The following is a 19299-nucleotide window of genomic DNA, read 5'->3' as shown; positions in this document are numbered from 1 at the left end:
AAAATGTCATAGTATAGTAAGGCATGAAAATCGCAAAAAATGTCATAGTTTAGTAAGGCATGAAATTGGCAAAAAATGTCATAGTATACTGAGGGATAAAAATGGTAAACAACGTCATAGTATAGTAAGGCATAAAAACAGCAAAAAATATCATAGTGTAGTAAGGCATGAAAATGGCAAAAAATGTCATAGTTTAGTAAGGCATAAAAATGGCAAAAAACGTTATAGTACAACAAGGCATAAAAATGGCAAAAAACGTCATAGGATAGTATGGCAAAAAATGGGAAAAAATGTTGTTGTATAGTATGGCAAAAAAATGGAAAAAACGTCAAAGTATAGTAAGGCTTAAAAATGAGAAAAAACGTCATAGTATAGTAAGGCATGAAAATGGCAAACAACATCATAGTATAGTATGGCAAAAAATTTCATAGTATAGTAAGGCTTAAAATGGTAAAAAAAAAAAAAAAAAAAAAAAAAAAAAAGTCATAGTATAGTAAGGCATAAAAATAGCAAAAAACGTCATAGTATAGTATGGCCAAAAATTGTAAAAAATGTTATTGTATAGTATGACAAAAAACGTCATAGTATAGTAAGGTATAACAATGGAAAAAACGTCATAGTATAGTAAGGCTTAAAAATGACAAAAAATGTCATAGTATAGTAAGGCATGAAAATCGCAAAAAATGTCATAGTTTAGTAAGGCATGAAATTGGCAAAAAATGTCATAGTAAAGTAATGCATGAGATGTCATTAGAGACTCATTTTATGTTAAGGCATAAAAACGTCATAGTACAGTAAAGCATAAAATGCCATAAAACAAGATATAATTTTAGGGCATAAAACATCATAGTATAAATAGGCATAAAACATACTAAAAACGTAATTTTATAGAAAGGTTTGAAATGTCATTAAAAACGTCACAGTATAATAAGGCATAAAAATGTCATATTATAGTAAGGCATAAAATTTCCTAAAAATGTCATAGTAAAGTATGACATAAAACATCATAGTATAGTAAGGCATAGAGCGTCATAAGAACATAATATAATAGTGAGGCATAAACATTCTAAAAATGTCATAATAAACGGCATTGTATAGTAAGGCACAGATTGTCATTAGGAACTCATAGTATAGTAAGGCATAAAAACTACAATGTATAGTAAGCCACAAAACATCATAAAAACATCATAGTATAGTAAGCCACAAAACATCATAAAAACATCATAATATAGTAAGGCAAAAAGTGTCATAAAAATTTAATAGCATAATAAGGCATAACATGTCATAAAAACGTCATAATACATTAAGGCATAAAATGTCATTTGAAACTCATAGTATAGTAAGGCATAAAAACGTCATAGTATAGTAAGGCACAAAATGTCATAAAAACGTCATAGTATAGTAAGGCATAAAATTTCATAAAAACATAATATAATAACACATAAAATGTAATTTGAAACTGATAGAATACTAAGGCATGAAAACATCATAGTATAGTATTGCATGAAATGTCATAAAAACATCATAGGATAGTAATGCATAAAATGTCATAAAAACGTCATACAAACATCATAGTATAGTAAGACATAAAATATAATAAAAACTTAATTGTATAGTAAAGCATAAAACCTAATAGAGTAGTAAGGCATAAAACAGAGCATAGTAAGTGTCATAGTCCTGTCGTGTCTCAGTGTTTTTAATTTTCCTTTTTGTCTACCCTCCCCCGTGTATGTGAATCTGTATGTGTGCCTGACATCAGGTGACTCAGTGGGGGCTTGGTCTGGACAGCAGGTCACCAATCTATCACTCATCATCTGCAGTACATCTACCCCGGTCATCCCTCCATTTGTTGCCACATTGTTCCGCTCTTCACATTGGTAGTTACTCTCTTGGCTGCACTGATTAGTTTGATCTTCTCAGTGTTTGGTCTATAGTAACTGTTTGTTCTCCTATGCTCCAGATGACTTCCTGATTTGTGGGCTGCTGATCCTGCCACACTCTGCTGTCACCACGCCACACAAATCCACCTGCTTTTGGTCTCCGGCCATCCCTTGTGTTTCCAGAGCGTGTTTACTCACCTGCCTCTGATCTCCTGTGTCCTCCATGCTCCTGCCTTGTGTTCTCACCACAGAACTGGATTCCGCAGACCCACTCCCCCTCCATATTCACCATCACTATTGCCTTGTCCTCAATAAACTCCCTTGCACTGTTATTGCTAGTGTGTTGTGTGTTCTTTCTCTGCTTGTACGTCCAACATCAGTTCTGACAAAAACATAGCAGTCAGGCATAGAATGTCAGAATGTCATACAATAGTAAGGCATAAAACATCACAGTAAAATAAGGCATAAAATGTCATAAAAAACATCAGAGTATATTAAGGCATAAAATGACATAGAATAGTAATAAGTGTGATAAGAAGTAAATGTCATAAAAATGTCATAATATACTAAGGCATAAAAATGTCATTAGAAATTCATAGTCAACCAAGGCATAAAAACGTCAAAGTGTAGTAAGGTATAAAATGTCATAAAAACGACATAGTATCGCAAGGCATAAGACATCATAGTTTAAGAAAAAATCATAGTATGGTAAGGCATAAAGTGTCATTAAAACATAATAGAATAGTAGGCATAACACGTCATAGTAAAGTAAAGTACAAAAACATCATAGTATAGTAAGGCATAAAAACATCATAGTATAGCATGTCATTAAAAAATCATAGTATCGTAAGGCATAAAACGTCATACAAACATCATAGTATCGTAAGGCATAAAACGTCGTAGTGCAGTAAGGCATTAAAAGTCATGAAAATGTCATAGTATAATAGCAGTAAATGTCATAAAAATGTCATAATATAGTAAGGCATAAAATTTCATTAGAAAATCATAGTATAGTGAGGCATAAAGTATCACAAAGTTGTAATAGAATAGTAAGGCAAGAAATGTCATGAGAATGTCATAGCATAATTAGGCATAAAGACCTCATACTATAGTAAGGAAAGTTTCATAAAAACATCAAAGTATTGTAGGGTATAAAGTGTCAAACATAATAGAATAGTAAGGCATAAAATTTCCTAAAAACGTCATAGTATACCAAGGCATAAAAGTTTTATAGTATGGCAAGGCATAAAATATAAAAACATAATAGAATAGTAAGGCATAAAACATCATAGTATAGTAAGGCATAAAGTGTCATAAAAATATCATACTATAGTAAGGTATAAAGTGTCGTGAAAACCTAATAGTATGGTAAGTCATAAAGTGTCATAGTAAAGTAAAGTATAAAAACATTATAGTGTAGTAAGGCATAAAAACATCATGGTATAGCTAAGCATAAAACTTCAGAAAAGTGTCATAGTATAGTAAGGCATAAAACGTAATAGTATAGTAAGGCTTTAAAAGTCATAAAAAGGTCATAGTATAATAGGTCATAAAATATCATAAAAATGTGTCATAAAAACATAATATAATAGTAAGGCATAAAACATCATAGTAAAGTAAGGCATAAAAACAATATAGTATAGAAAGGCATAAAACTTCATAGTGAAGTAAGGCATTAAAAGTAATAGAAAGTTCATAATATAATACGTCATGAAAACGCCATAGTATAATAAGGCATAAAATGTCATAAAAACTTCATGGAATAATAAAGCATAACAATTTTATAGTATGGCAACGCATAAAATGTCATAAAAACATAATAGAATAGTAAGGCATAAAATGTCATAGTATAGTAAGGCATAAAGTGTCATAAAAACCTCATACTATAGTAAGGAAAGTTTCATAAAAACGTCAAATTATTGTAGGGCATAAAGTGTCATAAAAACATAACAGAATAGTAAGGCATAAAGTGTCATAAAAACGTCATACTATAGTAATGTATAAAGTGTCATGAAAACATCATAGTATGGTAAGGCATAAGGTGTCATAAAACCATAATACAATAGTAAGGCGTAAAACGTCATAGTAAAGTAAGGTATAAAAAAAATCATAGTATAATAAGGCATAAAAACATAATAGTATAGCAAGGCATAAAATTTCAGAAAAATGTCATAGTATAGTAAGGCATAAAACGTCATTGTGTACTAAGGCATTAAAAGTTATAAAAAGGTCATAGTATAATAGGTCATAAAGTGTCATAAAAACATAATAAAAACGTCACAATAAAGTAAGGCATAAAAACTTCATAGTTTAATAAGTCATGAAATGTTATAAAAAGGTCATAGTATAGTAAGGTATAAAACGTCATAAAAACGTCATGGTATAATAAAGCATTAAATGTCACAAAGTCATAATAGAATAGTAAGGCATAGAATTTCATAAGAACGTCATATTATAGAAGTCATGAAATGTCATGAAAGCATCATAGAATAGTAAGGCATAAAACGTCATATTACAGTAAGGCATAAAAACTTAATTCTATAGTAAGGTATAAAATGTCATAAAAACATCATAGAATAGTAAGGCATAAAGTGTCATAAAAACGAAATATTATAGTAAGGCATAAAACATCATAGTATAGTAAGCCATAAAGCGTCATAAAAATGGCATAGTATAGTAAGGCATAAAACGTCATAATAAAGTAAGGCATTGTGTAATAAGGTATAAAATGTCATAAAAACATCATAGTACAATAAGGCATAAAATGTAATAAATATGTCATACTATAGTAAGGCATAAAATATCATAAGAACGTCATTGTATAGAAGGCATGAAACGTCATAAAAATGTCATAGCATAATGAGGCATAAAACGTCATAAAAACGGCATTGTAAAGTAAGGCATGAGAACATCATAGTATAATAAGTCATGAAATGTTAAAAACAAACGTCATAGTATAATGAGGCATAAAACGTCAAAAAAACGTCATGGTATAATAAAGCATAAAATGTCATAAGAACGTCATAGTATAGTAAGGCATAAAAACATCACAGTATAGTGAGTTATCAAATGTCATAAAAACATCTTAGTACAGTAAGGCATAAAACGTCATAAAAACGTCATAGTATAGTAAGGCATAAAATGTCATTAAAACATCATAGTATAGTAAGGCATAAAATGTCATAGTATGGTAAGGCATAAAACGTTATGAAAACATCTTAGTACAGTAAGGCATAAAACGTCATTGTGTACTAAGGCATTAAAAGTTATAAAAAGGTCATAGTATAATAGGTCATAAAGTGTCATAAAAACATAATAGAATAGTAAGGCATAAAACATCATAGTAAAGTAAGGCATAAAATTTAAAAAAAAACGTCAAATTATAGTAAGGCATAAAGCCTCATAAAAATGACATAGTATATCAAGGTATAAAATGTCAAAAAAAACATAATATAATAATAAGGCATAAAAACATCATAGTACAGCAAGGCGTAAAATATCATAGTATAGTAAGGCATAAAGCATCATAAAAATGTCATAGTATAATGAGGCATAAAACATCATAAAAACAGCATTGTATAGTAAGGCATGAGAACATCATAGTTTAATAAGTCATGAAATGTTATAAAAACGTCATAGTATAGTAAGGTATAAAACGTCATAAAAAACATCATGGTATAATAAAGCATTAAATGTCACAAAGTCATATTAGAATAGTAAGGCATAAAATTTCATAAGAACATCATATTATAGAAGTCATGAAATGTCATGAAAGCATCATTGTATAGTAAGGCATAAAAACGTCATACTATAGTAAGGTATAAAGTGTCATAAAAACATCATAGTATGGTCAGGTATAAAGTGTCATAAAAACAACATAGAATAGTAAGGCATAAAACGTCATATTACAGTAAGGCATAAAAACTTAATTCTATAGTAAGGCATGAAGTGTCATAAATACGAAATATTATAGTAAGGCATAAAACATCATAGTAAAGTAAGGTATAAAGTGTCATAAAAACGTCATAGTATAGTAAGGCATAAAACGTCATAATAAAGTAAGGCATAAAAACTTCATACTATAGTAAGGCATAAAACGTCATAAAAAACGGCATTGTGTAATAACGTATAAAATGTCATAAAAATATCATAGTACAATAAGGCATAAAATGTAATATAAATGTCATACTATAGTAAGGCATAAAATATCATAAGAATGTCATTGTATAGAAGGCATGAAACGTCATAAAAACGTCATAGTATAATGAGGCATAAAACGTCATAAAAACGTCACGGTATAATAAAGCATAAAATATCATAAGAACGTCATTGTATAGAAGGCATGAAACGTCATAAAAAAGGCATTGTAAAGTAAGGCATGAAAACATCACAGTATAATAAGTCATGAAATGTTAAAAAAAAAACGTCATATTATAATGAGGCATAAAATGTCATAAGCACGTCATAGTATAGAACGCATGAAATGTAATAAAAGCGTCATAGTATAATAAGGCATAAATTGTCATAAAAACATCATAGTATAGTAAGGCATAAAATGTCATTAAAACATCATAGTATAATAACGCTTAAAAAACTCAGTTAGAATGTGTTAGAGTTACAGAAAGGCCCAACCATCGGAGTTTGAACACAAAACTTTCTCACTGTGAGGCAACAGTTCGTGACTCCCCCTCCCCAGGCAGCTAGCTTGCTGGCTGGGCGGATGGCCCACTGATTAATTAATTTATCGCTTTCAACATAAGACTGCAAGATAACAGAATGTTATATAAATTTAAATTTGAAATTTAAATTTGAAAATAAGACTGGTAGAGTGAGTGTTGCACATTCAGTTATATAAATAAAGAAAAGTTTTTTATTTATTATCCTCTTTCCTGTGTAATAAAATATAATCACTACAATAATAAATGAACAGCAGACTATTAAGCATGTCTAATAATCTTTATTGCTGCTTCCTCTCTGAATTACATTTAGTTCTTTTGTAGCGCCCCATTCATTGTTATCTCAGACCATAATTTCAGACACGTTCTCAGGTTATTCAGTCATGTGCTTGTTTACTCTTTTCAGAGTCAGTGGAAGGCAACGTGATGTAATTTTCTAAATATTGAGCCATGATCAACAAGCAACGCACACTCAGCAGAGAAGACTTTTGGTCAGAGGGCATGTCTCATGTTTGACTTTCATCAAAGCAGGAATTGGTTAATATTAACTACAGTTATCAGCTCATAAAGTTGAACAGTCCAGCATTGTTACATTTCTCACAACCACACCTTATTTGTCTGTGTCTACAATGAGCCAGTTAGCACCTGTCAGCACCCGCCCTTTTCAATAAGGGTTTACATTCTCTCGGTGAAAGAACTGATTACATATTTTAATCATGGCGAAGCACTGGCACATAGTGTATCTGTGGAGTGTTTGGTATTTCCAGACCCTTAATATTTCAGCTTTTAACCTGGACACTGAGAATGTGTTGCAGAGAAATGGAGATCCAGGAAGCTTGTTTGGGTTTTCTGTTGCCTTTCACCAGCAGCTGAGCCCTGCCAGAAAGAACCTGTGAGTCAAAATGAGTTATTCCATTTAAATGAGAGCAAACGAAAGCAAATTCTGTATCTGTGTCTTACTACTTGAGGTATTTGCTCTCAGGTTGCTGGTTGGAGCTCCACAAGCAAAACACCAGAACCAGGTGAATGTTACAGGTGTTGTTTACAGATGTGATCTGACTATAACATCTGAGCGCTGCCAGCCCATTGAGTTTGAAAGTGAAGGTTTGTCTGCCTATTTTAACTGAAATTGCTTGAGTTATCCTAGTATCTTTTAAGTAATATGACCATTGGTGGAAAGTAAAGTCGTAATATTTCAGTTTCTTATAAAAATTAAGAATTTACCTTAAACATACTGTACGATAAAACTATAAATTAAAATGCATTGTCATAGATTAAACCAGTGTCTCCCAAACGTTTTGGCTTGTAGCCCTATACAAACAAACAGTGCCTACATAGGGTCACACTTAGATGAAGATGAGTTGTTAGCACTTCCAAGAAAGAGTGATTTCCCCCTCCTGTTTAATTAGAAGAGGTCAAATTATCCAATATTTCACAAAAAAGCAAAAATTTAAGTCCAAAAAATTAATTCAGATTTTTCTAGCAGAATTTAGTTATTTTTTTCTTTCCTCTCCCCTCACCCCAGATTAATCTCGTGACCCCTAGAGTGGGAACTAGTGAACTACATTACCTAACTATACATAAAGTACTTAAAACTGGCTCCACCTTGAGCAACTACAGAAGTAAGACACTGCTTACGCATTGATGCATCAGTATTAACAATGTAATAATGTCATATATATATATATATATATATATATATACAGTTGCCCATAAAGTTGGAATAATTTTGTTTTCAGACACAATACTCTGTTTATTCCTATTTAAATGCATCAGTAATCACTTTTGACCAGGTGCAATGATTACATTATGTGTCCCAATTACCTAGGTGAAATAAAATAAATCACATTGTCACAATCATTTCATGGAAAGAGTTAAAAAATATTTTATTCCAACTTTATGAGCAACATTGTATATAATAATAGACAGACAGCCTGAGGACAACCGTGCTTCATACACCCTAATCCCATAACTGTGGGTGGAAGAGGTGTGAATTTGGGTGCTATCATTAGCTCATATTTTGAGCAACTAGTTGTAAAGGGGGATTGCTATGATACTCATAGTGAATTCAGTGGTTCATTTTGCATGTTCATTACAAGACTTGACTATATATGAACACAAAGTTAGACCCTAAAGTTAATACATTTGAGAATATATGAAAATACTTATGTACATTTGCTGAAGTAGGATTGTAAAAGCAGGACCTGAGTGCTTCCTCTAATCAATGTAATTATACTATAATTATACATTGAGGCCACACAGTGAGCTCAGCTTGTTTCTTTTACTAGAGTTCCTCAATAGTAAAGGCATAAACGGCCAGTGGATGGGAGTTAGAGTGACGAGCCAAGGTCCTGGTCAAAATGTAATGGTAAGTGAAACACTCCACATTGATAATATAATAAATAATACAGAATAGAATAAATTATTCAGCAGCTTTTGCCATTTCATCATCCTTCCCTTGCAGACTTGTGCTCATCGATACCAGCAGTGGAGCCCGAGTCCAAGCGTGAATGTCCCTCGTCTGGTGACGGGTCAGTGTTATCTCTTAGGAGATGACCTGAAGGTTGGGAAGGAAGAGAGGAAATGGAGGAGGGTAGTTTGTGATTCTGAGCACCTAACCAGACGTCGCAAGGACCATGAGTGGTTTGCATACTGCCAGCAGGGTCATGGAGCATCTTTTGCAAAGGACAACAGATCACTGTTGTTTGGGGCACCCGGCGCTTATCAGTGGAAAGGTAGAATAAAATTCACAGCTGGAGTTCAGGTGTTCGTTTCATCAGCAATAATATTTTCCAACCTAAAATGTTAAATGTTGTGCTTCTGTTATTCTGTGTTTTGTTCTGTGATGTTGTTTACAGGAATTGTACGACTGGAGCTCTTGGACAACCTGGACATCTTGAGTGAAGATACTCGTGAAACTGGGGACATAGACCTGTTTAATAAAAACCTCATTCCACTCCAGAGAAACAGCTACCTGGGTCAGTTTCTAGTCTAGTCAGAGTTAATTAGGGTATTTAAAGTTGCATCTTTCTTCATAAATCTGATGGTTAATGAAATGCTATAAGGTAGATCTCTTTTCCCTCTTATGAAGTATAACTTTGCAATAAACCAAGTTCATTTCTTTGCTGTCCAGGATTCTCCATTGACTCTGGTATGGCCCTGTTCAGAAAGGGTGAGCTGACGATTGTATCAGGAGCCCCCCGAGGAGGCTACAGCGGCCAGGTGACATTTCTTAAGCCAGACCCTATGGCAAAGCGAAGTTTGTCTGTGGAGTTAGTCCTCTCTGGTCCAGGCCTGGCCTCCTCCTTTGGCTATGATGTGGCAGTGGTTGATTTAAATGGTGACGGGTAGGTTCTTCATGATTATATTGGTTCCATGGCCTTTTATAAGCACCAGCATCACCATCATAAAACTTGCCGCAGTATAATGGTCTTTAATATAATTAATAGGTAAATAAAGTATCTATCTATCTATCTATCTATCTATCTATCTATCTATCAATCAATCATAATGGATGACCTTCCATATAACCTGGCAATTTATTTTCATTTGCACAAACACAAATCTAATGGGCAGATTACCATGAAAACTTGCTGCCCACATTCATGTCCTCTGAATGAAATACTCTACACTTTCCATTTTAGACATTCCATGAGCTTTGTCCTAGCACCACATTCCACACAACATGTGAAGTTTTCACCCCAAACATCTATTAGCCAGTTTGTAATACATGCAATGACCTTTCCTTCTGTTCCCTCTGGCACCCTAGAGCTCATACCTCCGTCAAGGCCAAACAGTCCGTATGTTATGTTTTCACCCATGTTGGTTTGTCAGCAGGATTACATAAAAAGTACTGAACCAAACCTAGTGGAGGCATGGGGCAAGAACACATTAAATTTTGCTAAAGTTAAAGTGGTGGATGCAGGATTTTTTTTTTTAATCATTTTCCTTAACATTGCAAGATAGAGCATTTTTCAACATTTTCATCAATTTCTCAGGAACTAATATATGGATCTGGATGTAACAAATCAGAAAGATTTATGATGTTCACATCTTTGAGTTTTTACAGTTTGGTGCAGATCCACAAAATAATCCAGATCTGTTGAAAATGGAAAATGAAAAACGGAAAATGTTTGGCCTTGGCAGAGGTATGCGCTTTACTGAGTGCCATTCATACATCATGCTGGCAATGGGAATTGTGCACACAGTCACACAATTTACATCACAGAATCTTTAGTAAGCAATTCATATCATTACTCAAGTATTCTGCCAAAACAAACATGGCTCCCTGTTTCCATTGTGTGCTGTTGTGTTACTGTGTCGTTCTCTTGGTATGTGCAGATGGGAGGACCTTGCTGTAGGAGCACCAGAGTTCTTTGTCAAAGATGGTTTGGTTGGAGGAGCCGTCTACATCTATATCAACAACAAAGGAAAAAACTGGGAGGATATTGTTCCAACACAGCTTCTTGGACATAAAGACTCCATGTTCGGCCTTGCAGTGGAAAACATAGGAGATATCAATCAAGACGGTTATGGAGGTTGTGACATTTTTATATCAAATACATCATACACTGACTATGCACAACAACTAGGAAGTCAGAATATTCACATTTTGAATTCAAACACAAAATTTTCACTTTTTCTATTAGACGCTTTAAAGGACCAGTGTGTAGGATTTGGTGACATCTAGTGTTGAGGTTGAAACCAACTGAATGCCCGTCCTCACACCCCTCCCTTTCCAAGCATGTAGTAGAACCTGTGGTTGCCTTCAGGTAACGTAAAAACACGAAAGGTCCTCTCTAGGGGCAGTGTTTGGTTTGTCCTTTCTGGGCTACTGTAGAAAGATAGGACTGGGGAGCTCCATGGAAGAGGACCTGCTTCCTATGTAGATATGAGGGCTGATTCTAGGCTAACGGAAACACACTTGTTCTTAGTGTCAGGTGATTATACACTAATGAAAACACAATTAAGAGTATTTCTAGTTCTGCCAATAGATTCCCCTGAATTCTACACACTGGTTCTTTAAAGTGAGACTATTACCCTTTTGCCACCAAAATTAGCAGGTATAAACGTGTTTAAATAAAGGTAAATCTGCTAATAAAAGCCAATTGATGTCATCACATGCACTTACAGAGCACACACCCACACTCAGTGGAGAAACAGTGATAAAACAGATATTCAAAACTAATTTTGGGGCTGCAGCTCACTCTTTCATCTCAAAGCACAGTGTAACCGCAGTGTTTCTGGTTTAACAGCACCGTGCTGGGCAGGTGACAGGCATGTCCACAGTGTCTATGTGAGCTGAGAGACGTTACAGCAGGAAAAGGGGTGAAAATTAGCGAGTTCAGCCGGGTGTTGTGTTTACATCAATGCCGTTCAGAGCCGGAGCCGATAAATACTTGCTTCCACTGCAGAGTCATTAGCTCCGGGTGTGAATGCCGATTGCAACCTTTTCCATTACCGTCAAAAGCCCCGATGTTAGCGGGTCTTATCGGGTTTTTTGAGTGATGGAAAGGGGCTGAAGTAACTTTTACTGAACATCAACCTCTGTGACACAAGTGGCAACTACAAGACAATAGTAAAACTAAACACAACAGTAGCACAAGCAGTGAGTTACAAAGCATTATTCATCTAAAGTTTGCAAACAGTTGATACAATACGCTACTGGTCATACCAGACTAAGTAAGGCTGTAGTAGCAAAACTTGTGATTGTACTGCAATGTACAATTGAGCATTTTATTGCTTATGATTTGATTTATAAGAGGAAGCAAGCCTTATTTCTTCTCTTCTCTCTTCTTCTCTTATCGAGACTTTAAGGACATTTTGGGATCACTGATAAACTACTCAACTCTAATTTATGTTGTCACCCCACTTTGTCTAAATGTTCATCTTTGCTGACAGATATTGCTGTGGGGGCACCATATGATGGTTCAGGTCAGGTATATCTCTACTGTGGCTCATCAGACGGTATCCACAAAAAGCCAGCACAGGTGAGGTCGTCAGGTTAGTTATGAAAGGACACCTTTTCAAATTGTTTGACATAGGTTGACAACAAGAACGGACCTTGATATTACATTCTCATATTTTGACTTACTTTCAGGTACTCTCATCAGGATCCAATAAAATTTATCTGTTTGGATATTCTCTGTCTGGCAACTTGGATGTGGATGGCAATCAGTACCCTGATTTGGCTGTGGGATCTCTCTCAGATTCTGTTTTTGTTTACAGGTAATTTTACAGCTACAGGCAAACACTTGGAGATAAGAGGAATATATCAGTTTGAATGTTTTTTCCAGCGGGTGCCTGTTTCAATCAAGAGCTATAACGTCAGGACAAGAGCTATAACCTGTCATTTTTGTTGCCTTTGTTACAGAGCAAGGCCAGTGGTCACTGTCAGCCACTCTCTACAGGTGACACCAAGTGAAATAGACATCACAAAGGAACAGTGTGATAAACACACATGGTAAAATGTACTACAACACAAATAATAACATCATCTAACTGCAGGCTTATTGGCTTTTGATCCAGGGTTTCTTTGTACAAATTTCTGTGAAGTTATTTTGCAGTTCAGGCGTGTTTTACCTACACAGCACATCCAGCATCGTTCAACCCCAAACTGAGTGAGTTTCCTTAATGTCAGTTCAGTACTCTTCATGTACAGGTTGTTCACCTGTATTTTGTAGCATTTAATGTCAATGTAACATACACGTTTTCAAAGCTGATGCCAGACAGGACTATCTATAAAAAAGATAATCAGTCACACTCAAGCTCAGGTTTTTCAAAGTTGAACTGAAATTTAGAATTTAGAAATACATCAAATTTTACTTGCTTTACTTAACTTTATCATTTTGGAAGTAGTTGTTTTAGTGGCAGTAACTGTAGTAGTAGTAACAGCGGGTACAAGTTAGTAGCAGTAGTAGCAAAGGTGTAGTAGTGTAGATGTAGTAGTTGCAACAGTGAATTTAGTATCAGCATCTCAAATGTTTCCACTGTAGTGCTCAACTACACCTTTGAGGTTGATGCTGAGAAGAGGAGAGCGAGGCTTCCTCCCAGAGTCGACTTTCTGGGTTCGTCTCGAGGAAAACTGGAGCTGGCACGACAGGGGACAACAATCTGCACTGACACCGAGCTCCGACTTCTGGTACTGTCTCATTGGCTTTTTTCAAAAAACACATTTTGACATGTCACAGTAAAGAAGAAATAATAACAGGTGTAAATAGTTAAAGGAATTAATTTAGCTTCAGCTTCAGGGTCCTGGTATTGTGCATGCTGTCTCACTGTTACACGTCATGACTTATTGGGACATTTGAATAGAACATAGCCATTCTTAATGTTATTGGTAACACCTGTGTTTTCCCTTCTATGTCCAACAAAAAGCGTGTAAATGGCCAATTGTCCTTTTACCCCCTTAGGCCCGTGGGAGCGTATACGCTTCCAAATTTCACGTTGTCTGTAGTCACTGCTCCACGACCGTTTTTAGCTACAGACGTGCCGGTTTTTTTCTACTTAAACTAGACGATCAGCGCTTTCTGTCAAGCCCCTGATTGTCCGCGAGCGTCACTGACTTCGATCGATACGCTCACATTAAAAGTTAGGAAATATTTGGATCAGTTTTACCGTTTTTCTGGCGCATTGTTGCTTTCTGTCTGTGTTTAATTGATCGATTCTCTTCCGCATTCTTTGCCAGTGACGTCTAGAGTCACGTGACTGAATCAGACATTCCTAATGGCTCCATTGGGTGACGTCACAGCCAATCAGCGTCTCAGAGGTTTGGCCTACCTTGGCTATATATTCAGATGACGTGAAGTAGTGCTGTTTTACTCTGAGCTCAAAGGGAGCAGAGGTTGATCAGTTTATTGAAATAACAGAATAAAAACAGAAGGATGTGACCAGTCAGTTTATTATGGTTTACAGTGTTTTTATCTATAAAATAAGAAAAAATTCAAGGTCCGTTTTTTTTTGTTTTTTTTTTTTTTAAGGGCAATTAACCTCTATTATACTGTACCGAAGTCTTTATTGAGTGGCATTTATTATTAACTGAGGTAATGCTTGTTCTGAATATGTGTAGCACCTGGTGAAACGTTTAAAAATTACAATTTTATTAAGGAAAAAAACAAAGGTATTAAAAAACGAAAAAATTTAATTATGGGCCTCTAGTTAAACACCAGACAGCACACATTAAACCAAAGTAAAACTCTTACGTTCCAGCGTGATATCATGGACAGGCTGCACAGAATCCCCGTGTCTGTGTCAGTATCTCTGTGGAGTCCCAGTCAGACAACCAGGACGAGTGCATATCTGTCCAACATAACTCCTGTCCTCAACCTCTACCAGAAGAAGAGCAATGTCTCAGAGGTACGAATGTGTGTGCCCATCTGTTAGTGTTTGTCACCAAAGTCGTGTGAATTTAATTTTAACACTTCAGAAATGTGTCAATTTGTTTGGGAGTCCAGGCTGAGCTAAGTTTTAATAAGTGTGGTTTCAATAAAACAATTCCTCCTCTGTTGTTTTCACAGATCGTCCTAATAAACAAGGGCTGCGGCAGCGACAATATTTGCCAAAGTAACCTAGAGTTACAATACAAGTTCTGTTCCAGAAAAACACAAAATGATCAAGATGTTTTCAAGTCACTATCCAGGTAAGGCAAACAAGGTAAACCAAAAGTAACCAAACTCAAAAACAATTTGTGTGATTGAAAGCTAAACTCAAAATCTATTCTCATCCTGGGTTATGTCATGTCTCTAGAGAGGATGGTGTAGCAGTCATCACGCCCTCTGATGAAGACATAGCCTTAGAGGTCACTGTGACTAACAGAAACGGTGATGACGCACACCAGAGTCACTCAATCATCTTGCTCCCAGATTCTCTTCATTACTCCTCTATTGTTTACGGTACAGCAGCTGTGAGTATACAATGACTTTGTAGTGGAAGAAAAATGAGCAAAAACATCTTGACTAGTGTGGTTACTGTGAAATATCAGCCAATGACGGAAGAGCTTCTTTTTTATATGTTTGCACAGAAGAATATGATTATTATAAAAGATTTGATATATACACTCAAAGTCATTCACACAAATACAAACACACTTTTACCTACATGTACACTTTTTCATGCAACTCAGATACACACGAATTTAAAGTAAAGTAAAACTTGTGTAGGAGACAGAGGAAACTAAAAGCTTGTAGAAAGAACTCTCAAAAAGACAAGATAAATTGAATTATGTTAAATAAATTTTTTTCATTTTTCATTAAGAAAACAATGAGGAAAGAACTATGGTGGAAAAAAGTTAATGTGTAATATTTTTAAGATGAGTATATGGTGTGCATTGTGTAACAAAAATACAGCACGTCTTCATCTGGATGACCTAAATGTTTTCTGTTTTTATTCCAGTACAGTCAAATTCCTTTGTTTTTTATTTGTATACTGTATATACCATTGGTTTATGTGCATATGCCAAATGTATATTTGTATCTATAGGAAACACAAGTGAGTTGTACAGCCAATGCCAAAGGAACAGTAGTAAACTGTGAACTGGGAAACCCACTCCAAAGAGATGCTGAAGTGAGTAGTATAGTTCAGTTTACTCCACGTGTGGATTACCAACCTGCATGTTCTGCCTGATGACTCTTTTGTTGCCCTCAGGTTACGTTTTATGTCATACTCACAACGTCCAGCATTTCACTGAGTACAAAAGACATCAACGTCACCATGCAACTTGAGACGTGAGTGGACTGAGGAGAGTGGAGAGAAAAACTGGCACCAGTTATTGATCAGTGGGGTGAACATGATTATGAATAAACAGGTTTTGTTATTTATTTCATAAAGGACAAGTGTGCAGACCATACAACCAGTCGAGGCATTAGCCAAAGTGGTTTTTGAGCTGGAGCTGCAAGTATATGGGTTGGTAGTGATTGTATTAAATGCCTTGGACTAATCAATGAATATGTCAAATATAGTATATGATGGTCTGTTTTTGTTTGTTTGTTTTTAGACTAGCCAGGCCATCCCAAGTGTCACTTGGCGAAACCTTGATTGGTGAAAGTGCCATAAAATCAGTGGATGAAATTGGAACCCCAGTTCGATATGAATTTAGGGTGAGATGCCATATGTTGCTACCTTAAATTACATTAAAAAAAATTTTTTTCACACAAACACATTCAAGGACACCGTTTAGTTTCTATTTTTCAGATAATCAATTTGGGCAGACCACTCAAATCTTTCACCAATGCTTCACTAAACATCTACTGGCCAAAGGAGAACGCTGTAGGAAAATGGCTTCTGTACCTGACTCAGATCACCAGTGAAGGCGTACAGTCTGTCTCCTGCTCGCCTGTAAACGAAATCAATCCACTTAAACATGTGAAGGTAATAAATTCCTCTCTACATTTTGTTTTATTGTTGAAAGCGTAAGGAATGCCTGTAAACCACCCCTGTAACTTGGTAATGTTTGATATCAAGGGTTGGCATGATCCCTCGAGGAAAAGACGTGAAGCTGAATATGAAGCCCTCTCTACTGACGGGTTTCTTTCATTTCTTCCAACAAGTAGGAAATACAAAACCTTGGTAAGGAATTATTAGATCCACACAGAAACTACAACTTTATTCTCTGGGGGATTTGAATGTCTGTATTCATTGTGAGATCAACAATTCCATCTCTAGAGCCATGTCAGTAGCATGGTTAAAAACTAAGCCGGTCGAGGGACTGGTCAGAGGAAAGGGCGGGTCAAGAGAGTTAGGAGTCAAGAAGAAATCAGCATCTAGTTATTTGTGAATTTGTCAGATGTCGAGTGTGACCCCAGGCCTGTTGCTCTCCTCCTCAGACCTGCTCAGATGGACTCAAGTGTGTGGAGATACGCTGCCCTCTGCTTGGTCTGGACAGTACTGCAGTGATGGTTCTGCACTCACAACTCTGGAACACCACTTTTACTGAGGTTACACAATTTCTACAAAATAACTCCTCTCATATGTATGAAATGCATCAGCTCTGACAGATAACAGTGATGAAAAAGCCTCAGTTTAGTTGCTTTAGGATCTTGTTTCCAACAAATATTCCAAGCGACCTTTAGTTTTTTGTGGCTTACTTTGTTGGCTGAAGCCTTCCTATCGTTAATCAGAAGTATAAAGCATGAGACTACTCACTCATTTATTATGCCTCTCCCATTCAGGATTACAGCTCTTTGAATTATCTTGACATTGTTGTGGATGCCACCCTCAGTTTAAACAACTCTCCAGAGAATATTGGACTTAAACCGGAGAAGCCTGAGACAAAGGTAAAACCATGAGTGAAAAAAACAATTTGCTGAATTACTTTGGCAGATTTTTGTTTTTACACATTTTATCTCCCCTCTGGGCTGAGACAATGATTTAAATTTGCAGGGTGACATTTACATTTATGTAACCAATGGGAAAAACACACGATCTTGTAATCCTGCAATCTACAACCTGAAATCTTTGTATCTTAAGTTATATTGGTAATTTATAGTTTGCATAATGTTAACTTGTTCCTGTGTTTTGAGATTCCCACACTAAAATGTCATTGCTGTCCACAGGTAAAGCTGACAGTGTTTTTTGAGAAAAAGGCTGAATACTTCACCAAAGTTGCCTGGTGGATAATCTTCTTAACAGTCATTTTTTTGCTCCTATTGTTGGCGGTTTTTGGATACTTAATGTGGAAGGTAATAAATGAAATTAATCTGTAATTTTTTTTGGTTTGTTTATTTAAAATTGTGGTAAACCAACTGTGCAAGAATAACTGGCAAAATATTAGTGCTACTCCAGCTATTTGTAACCTTTGCTATTGCTACATAGATTACATAGCTAATCAGTATATCATTATCAGTTAAACTTATCAGTTTAGAAGAAACGTTGCAACTTCAGCACCAAACTTCATTCCTTTACTCACCTGAGAGCTGCGGTGGAAAGCATCTTGTATCTTACAAATAGCCCCTTTAAATATTGTCGTTTTTCATGAACTTGCAGCTTTAAGTAGAAATACAGATTTTGTATACTATATGTTATTGTATAAAGACGTGATGTTATCTGTGAGTTATGAGAGCATGCCCCATGCCACAGCACATGTACTGATTATCCTTTATTTTCTATCCTTGTCAGCATGAACGTATCAACTGTCTCGCACATAACAAGAAGCCCTCATACAATAAAGATCCAGAGACTGCTCCTCTAAAAGGCTAAAAGGAGACACTGAGGGCGTCCTGATGCCTCAGTGGTATGAGACACTTGTCATGAGCACAAGAAGTTGATATTCTCTATCTACTACTACTGCAGAATTACATGATCATAAGTGATTTGCAGGGACATACTTGATGCAGAACTTAAAAAAAAAAAAAAAAATACTGTAACTGCATTTAACTCATTTGTAAAGGTACAACTGAAATATGGATACTTCTTTTTTAATGACTGCACATTTTTGGTTGATTTTGTAAGAACAAAATAAAATAAAAGGGGAGAGAAAAACATATTTTTCTTCGTTTTTTTTTAATGAAGCAGAAAATATCACTTGTTTGATACCAAAAAATTGTTACGACAACATGAAAAAAAGTTGTGTTATACTTTCACCATGAAAGAATGTGCGAGTAGTGGGAATGGATGAGAGGTAAAACTAAAGAACAATTTACCTGAAATTGAATGGAAATATTGCAGCCACCACATCCTTATCTGACTGCTGATCATCGAAAGCACATACAATTAAAATACTGTTGCTTTTGAAATACTGTGAAACACTT

General features: G+C 35.4%; 1 protein-coding gene across 1 annotated transcript; it reads left to right on the top strand.

Annotated features, from left to right (window-relative positions):
- Positions 1-7158: 7158 nt before the first annotated feature.
- Positions 7159-19017, top strand: LOC111648309 (integrin alpha-6-like). The gene is made up of 25 exons (XM_023398158.2): positions 7159-7448; positions 7539-7660; positions 8845-8924; positions 9021-9291; positions 9415-9534; positions 9690-9903; positions 10898-11094; positions 12458-12546; positions 12657-12784; positions 12930-13019; positions 13112-13176; positions 13552-13697; positions 14765-14911; positions 15073-15194; positions 15302-15458; positions 16034-16117; positions 16199-16278; positions 16382-16456; positions 16548-16650; positions 16745-16921; positions 17015-17119; positions 17377-17487; positions 17722-17826; positions 18106-18231; positions 18668-19017. The coding sequence occupies exons 1-25, from the start codon at positions 7273-7275 to the stop codon at positions 18746-18748; spliced, it is 3171 nt and encodes a 1056-aa protein (XP_023253926.1). The 5' UTR covers positions 7159-7272; the 3' UTR covers positions 18749-19017.
- The last annotated feature ends 282 nt before the right edge of the window (positions 19018-19299 follow it).

This window comes from Seriola lalandi, unplaced genomic scaffold, assembly GCF_002814215.2.
Source record: "Seriola lalandi dorsalis isolate HSWRI2012SDOR001 ecotype SW California unplaced genomic scaffold, Sedor1 jcf7180002054972, whole genome shotgun sequence".
In the NCBI taxonomy this organism is placed as follows: domain Eukaryota; kingdom Metazoa; phylum Chordata; class Actinopteri; order Carangiformes; family Carangidae; genus Seriola; species Seriola lalandi.
The sequence above is the reverse complement of the archived record's forward strand: the minus strand, read 5'-3'. Positions and strand labels throughout refer to the sequence as shown.